Source organism: Nuphar pumila, chromosome 2 (genome assembly GCF_984573655.1).
Source record: "Nuphar pumila chromosome 2, dmNupPumi1.hap1.1, whole genome shotgun sequence".
In the NCBI taxonomy this organism is placed as follows: Eukaryota; Viridiplantae; Streptophyta; class Magnoliopsida; order Nymphaeales; family Nymphaeaceae; genus Nuphar; species Nuphar pumila.
Window position 1 is genome coordinate 38,158,531 of NC_143250.1, and position 5,982 is coordinate 38,164,512.

General features: G+C 40.9%; 1 protein-coding gene across 1 annotated transcript; it reads left to right on the forward strand.

The window, feature by feature from the left end:
* The first annotated feature begins 2,912 nt into the window (after positions 1-2,912).
* On the forward strand, positions 2,913-4,137 carry LOC149845287 (homeobox-leucine zipper protein ATHB-16-like). Its single transcript, XM_089987468.1, has 2 exons — positions 2,913-3,242; positions 3,796-4,137. The coding sequence occupies exons 1-2, from the start codon at positions 2,913-2,915 to the stop codon at positions 4,135-4,137; spliced, it is 672 nt and encodes a 223-aa protein (XP_089843594.1).
* Positions 4,138-5,982: the final 1,845 nt, after the last annotated feature.

Genomic DNA, 5,982 nt, shown 5'->3' on the forward strand with positions numbered 1-5,982 from the left:
GCAAATTTTAGACCGGCAAACAGTATGATGTTTATGCACATAAGGAGTGTCTGGCCATGAGTGACCACTAAAGAAACATGGCCCTTGTAAGAGGTACAAAATTATTGCATGTTTGGACATCAGGAGAAACACAATCAAGTTTATAACCAAACAAGGCTTCTTACTCTAGCATGCACCGCAGTTCATGAACTCGGTCGCGTCTTATCTGATTCTGATCCCATCTTGGTCCAACTGAAAATTCACATCATCTTGTTTAACTGTGGCAAGTTTTGCCTGCACAAACTTGAAGATGATCAACTCTCAAAAACCTATCCAACTTGAGAAAATCAAATTTGGATATTTCAACTGTTACATTGCTGAATTTTGGTTACATATCAGCATCTACCAAAAAACAGGGTGACGAGACCTATTCTACTCAGCTCTAAAACTCTTAACAACCATACTCATTACACATGCACATCTTCATTCATTCAAAACTCTAACTCACAAAAAAAATGGCACATGCAGAAGGTGATCAGCATCAATTACCCTGCGGTTACAGATAAAACTGCACGGGCTTGACTACCGCGTTCTGGCTTGTCAGGGCTCAAGACCACTCCACACACCCTTTCAAGAGCACGCCTAGTAGTAAGGGTGGGGATCACCCTACAGCCATGGGGAAGAGCTCAACATGCAGCCTAGGGGCTGTAGAACCCTCCATTAAATGCAGCAGCAGGATGGTGCTTAATTTGTTTCTCTTATATGGACAAACTTAATATGTGCTGTCCTAACTATTACCCATTGTAGGAGTGACCTTTTCTCCTTTACAACTATACTCTTTAAACAATTCTTAGCATCCCCTGCTACCATCCTTAAAGCTATATGCCCAAAAGGAACAAGTAAAGCAAAAAGGACATCTTGTTCATATTGAATGTGGCTGTCTGCAGAGTGACAGTGTTGACAATGGGCTGTAGGTGGGGTGAAAACGACTGGACTGGACTGGACTGAGCTGGGTGTGAGCCCAGTGCTGCTGAGTCCAGTCCGAGGGGTGAAACGCGTGAAAAGTTGGTTCGCTTTTTTGGTATCTTTTTTCGGTCAAAGTTAAACGCGCGTGTTGCCTCCGGCAGAGTGTCGTTTTGTTCCCTCCGTCTTGCAAAAAAGTAGTGTACCAAAAACGTGTCGTTTTCTTCACACGAGTCACACTTTTGGGAAGGGAGTTGGATTTTAGTACAGTCCTTGTTTGCCTTTTATAAATAAAGTTAATTATGTAAAAGAGGAGTCTCAGACGTGAAGATGCATGTGGGTCGTGATTGTCAACAGGGTGCATGTTAGCTTGAAAGCCAAAGTTTGGTTAGGTGCACATGAGTTGGCTCATTTGACTTATGAAGGCATGAGAATTAGGTCAGCTATGACTATAGCCGCAAATCTCGTTATCAGATTTTTGTCGGAAAATTAAGAAAAGTTTCGGGATAAATAAAAAAAAAAACTGTTTTTATCAGGAAATTCTCGTTAAAATATTGGTATATTAAAATTTAAAAATATATTGGAAAATATAAGAAAATGTATTAGTTAAAAGTATAAATATCTTATTGATAACGTGATATTATATTGATAAAAATATGGCATTTTCAAAAAAGGTGGCATTTTGAAAATATCATATATATTTGTTTTTTAAAATGTCACGATAAAATTGTGAGATTTTCAAAAAATGGCTGGTCTTTGTGACTATGGTTATGACTTGGGTTTTATGTTTCAAGGCTTCATTCAAGCTGAGACTCGGTGGGCTCAAGGTTAAGTCTGAGCCTAGAACAAACATTGGTTGTAGATCGAAGTTGACCATGCCCAGTTCGTGGTTTTGATTGAGCCAAGTAGGTTTGCTGGTGCGGTGTCAACTAGGGTTTTGTTGGGTGCAGTTTAGTATCGAAACAGGCCTAAAAGCATCTAGCTCAGTTTCTACATTAAGGAAGCACAAACTGGTGCAACTAGGATGTCCTTGTTCACAATTTTGTAGGAACACAACGGTCCCAATGAAATAGAGCAGCCCATTGATGATATTGCCAATTCTTGCAAGAAAACCCCAAAGAATAGCTGTGGTCAGATATAATCCACCTATAGGGGGGATAAATGGGTTAGCCCAGCTGGGTCACAGTCCAGGTGTAGATGTAAATCCGTCTATAGGAGATAGACTCAATCCAAATAAGGAAATCCCATCTATCTTCTTTTTTTTTATAGTCCAAGGGAAAACCCTCTCATCATTGACCACACATTGGCTGCTGGCCTCCGGCTGGTAAACCCCTTGAGGTTCCCCTAGCTCACCGCGGAGTACACCCAGCTTCAACCTTGTGGTAAGGGACGCTACCTGTGGATTTTGAACTTGTGAAGTCCCGTCAACTTGGTGACATTTACAAGTCACCCTTACCAGATGAGCGGAGTCCTTGTGGGCGAAATCCCATCTTTGAGACCATACACCAAGCCAAACTTAGCCGAGCCAAGCCGAGCTGAATCAGTGCCTGCAAGTTGCAACCACTGATCATAGTCATCCCAAAAAAGTCACCAAACATTTCGGTCCAACTTTAATTTTGCCAAAAGTTTGAAAATATATTAATACCCTCTACATTTCGTACGTATGCTCAAATATGGGCCACCATATTAAATAGTACCTCCTAATTTTGCAGAGCACACCAATCCTTTCACTTCTTTCACACACTAGAGTCACCTTCCCTTTTGAAGATTCTGCTGGAAAACTCCAACAACTCCCCCTCATTTTTCATGCTTTGTCCTACATGAGCACCACTAAAGGGCTCCCACTCTATACTAAAGGGCTCCCACTCTAGAAGATACCCCATATTAGCATTTTCTTGCCAACCATGAAAGAACCACAACAAAGAGGCTCCAATTTCAAAAAACCCCACAGTGCTCCTAATACCACCCCAATGAGACCTGTCTTCTTTCAGGGCAGCTTGGCTGAGGAAGACAATGGAGATGAGCTCGGGCTGAAGAAGAGGAGGCTGACTGTTGATCAAGTGAACGAGCTCGAGAAGTGCTTCGAGGCCGAGAACAAGCTCGAGCCCGAGCGCAAAGCTATGCTTGCTGAGCAGTTAGGGCTCCAGCCGCGACAGATCGCGATATGGTACCAGAACAGGCGTGCGAGGTGGAAGACAAAGCAACTAGAGAGGGAGTTTGGCCTTCTTCGGGCCAATTATGATGATCTCAAGTTCAATTTCGACTCTCTTCGCCAGGAAAAGGAAAATTTGGCCATGGAGGCAAGTCCACTGCATCACAGCCTATGCTTTATGTTCGATATTGGTCTATAACAACTTAGCAACTATGTCACAAGGACATGACTAAAGGGACATATATAGGGCACACCATTTTGCATAAATTTCTATTAGGAATGCATAATATACAGGGGGACACCACACAATGGTAAGATTAAGAGTATCCCTGTGACATAGCTTACCAACATAGCAAGAAGCAGATGATAACACAATTTCGTTGGTAAGGATGATTGATTTGCATGGTGCTATGTCAGGTGGATACTCTAATTTACTCTCGTGTCGTGTCTTCTTATATACTATTCTTAATAAGAAATTACCCAAAAAAAAGTTGCATATCCTGTCTCCTTTTTGCCGTGTCCTTGTTACAGTGTCATAGTGAGCTGATCTTTCTCTGGTGATCATGCCTAAGTATGTGCATTATTGCAAGTGAGTGCAACAAGTACATATTGTATGAAGATCTATCTTATGAAAAGATGTACTACATTTTACTGGAAAACACATTAATTATTTTTTTCTTATTTTTGGGATGCGAGTATAGGTCAATCAACTTCGAAAAAGGTTGCAAGAAAAGGAAGAGAACAGAAGCAAGGAAGCATCTGACAGTGACGCAAGTGTGATAGACAACAACCCTCATCCACCAACAGTTGCAGGAGTGATTCCCAGGCAATTGGGATCCTCACTCAAGCTGAACTGTTTCTCCTATGCTGGATCTGAACTGGGGTTACATGTTCCACTAGAGACAGCTAGGATCTTGGATCATCATCAAATGACAAGGTTGGGTGATGAGGCAACGTTTGGGAATTCAGAGGGAACTCTGAACTTCTTGGGAAGCGAACAATCACCATTTCCATGGGCTTGGCCGGATCACTGGACTCAGTAAGTGTGCAGCATCGACCCAGACCGAAACTTGGGGTTGTTCTTTGGACTACTGGCGATCAAGAAAGGTCCACCAGGAATTGATGCTTGTTTTCACTTTGTTTCCTTGGGACAAGAAAGAGTAAAATTTCTTCCATACTTTTGCCTGTTTTCAGATTATCCTCTACAGCTCTATAACTATGATGGTGTCAATGTTGCTAACATCTAACATTGGCACATTGGGACATGCATGGCCCATAGTTCATAAAATTAGACTTGCCAAGAGACTGGTGGCGATGGTGGTGGTTCATAGGGACGCGCCATTTTGATATTATTTTAATTTTTTAAGCACTTAAAATATGAACGATTAAAACTAAAAAAATCTATGTCCTTGTCTCTCTGTTTTTTCAAAACAAAATTTCAAACTTGCGCGTCAAGTCCAAGTTGTAGGCAAAGCCAGCGTGGTTAGGTCTCTGATCCGGGGGGGTTTCTTCGTGTAAATATCAAAAAAAAAAAAAAAGTCTTGAGTTGTACCCATATCTTTGTGACGTAGGCTTACAGAGACGCTCCTCTGGCGGTATCAATGAATCAAAATTGTGGGTCCTGCTAGTGGGTGCACTGACTTTTGGCCGTTTTTGAAAATCAACTATCCTCATATCTATGTGCTCTTGATGTATCATGGGTTATGAAATTGAATATATTTGTGTATTTTAGATGCACATTTCTGACAGGGATCCACAACAACCGTGGTTGATAGATACACTTTTTGAGGGGGGACCCGCCCTTTTTAGTATTGATCAGTGGGACCCACATGGAAGCACATCCATCAACCATTTTCATGCCCAACATTGATAAATGGTCACTTTCTTGTAGCCATTTCAGTGAAACACTGTTATGTCCCATGCTTGTTTTTCAAGCATACTCTGAGAGAGAGAGACCTATTGGTGGGCCCCACCAGCCAAGGACAGTGACCTATCGTTCACGGGGAGGTGTCGGCCTGTGGCCATTATATATTGACTTGTTTAGCATTTAGCACTTTTCTTAATGCAAATTTTAATGAGAACCTGAACATATTAGGCCTTGCCTCGTTAGGCCCCTACTTTGAAGTGTTTTATGATAGATCTGAACCGTAATTAGGTGTGTTTATTGGCATGCTCAAATTGGTGGGAATCAAAATGTATTTTTATGAGCCCAAAAAAATTGATGCCTTCATAGCCATTGATTTTGGATAACTGAAAAAACATGTATAATTAAGGATCAGATTCTGATGATCCAAAAGCCGATTCCCACTAAACACGGATCAGATTCCGATGATCCAAAAGCCGATCCTCACTAAAAAAAAACCTACAAATCACACACATCTATGGTGTTAATTAGACGTGAAAAAAAATCCAAAAAAATACAATTTTTGAAAAGGCCTAACGGCGCGGGACAAGAAAAGGAGCAGCACCAGCACATTACTCAATTTTAATAGTTTGATTATTTAAATGTATTCCAATATGGAACAATATTTGGGGACCACTTTGCATTTAATTGCTTGCATGAATATCTTAACATGGATTCCCAATCACAAGAATCGATATCTATTCTCTGACAACTACCTGTTTGAGATATAAATAAAAAGAAAAAAGAAAAAGATCAGTGCACGGGTTGAATAATTTTAGGTTAACAATGGTAAAAATTAGAAGATCAGATAAAAAAATGGAAATAAACTTTATTTTAACACTAGGGATGCAATCAGATCCTATATGAACAGCTAAATGCATTGGGGAATCCGATCTGGATTTAGTTGGACCAGCCAAAAATCACAAAACCTTCATCCTCGATCTGACCCATTTGCATCCCTATTTAACACCATAAGCCCCCCCAG

Coding starts and splice junctions, on each gene's coding strand:
- LOC149845287 (XM_089987468.1), top strand. CDS start 2,913: ATGAGACCTGTCTTCTTTCAGGGCAGCTTGGCTGAGGAAGACAATGGA. Junction 3,243..3,795: donor AGGAAAATTTGGCCATGGAG/GCAAGTCCACTG, acceptor ATGCGAGTATAG/GTCAATCAACTTCGAAAAAG.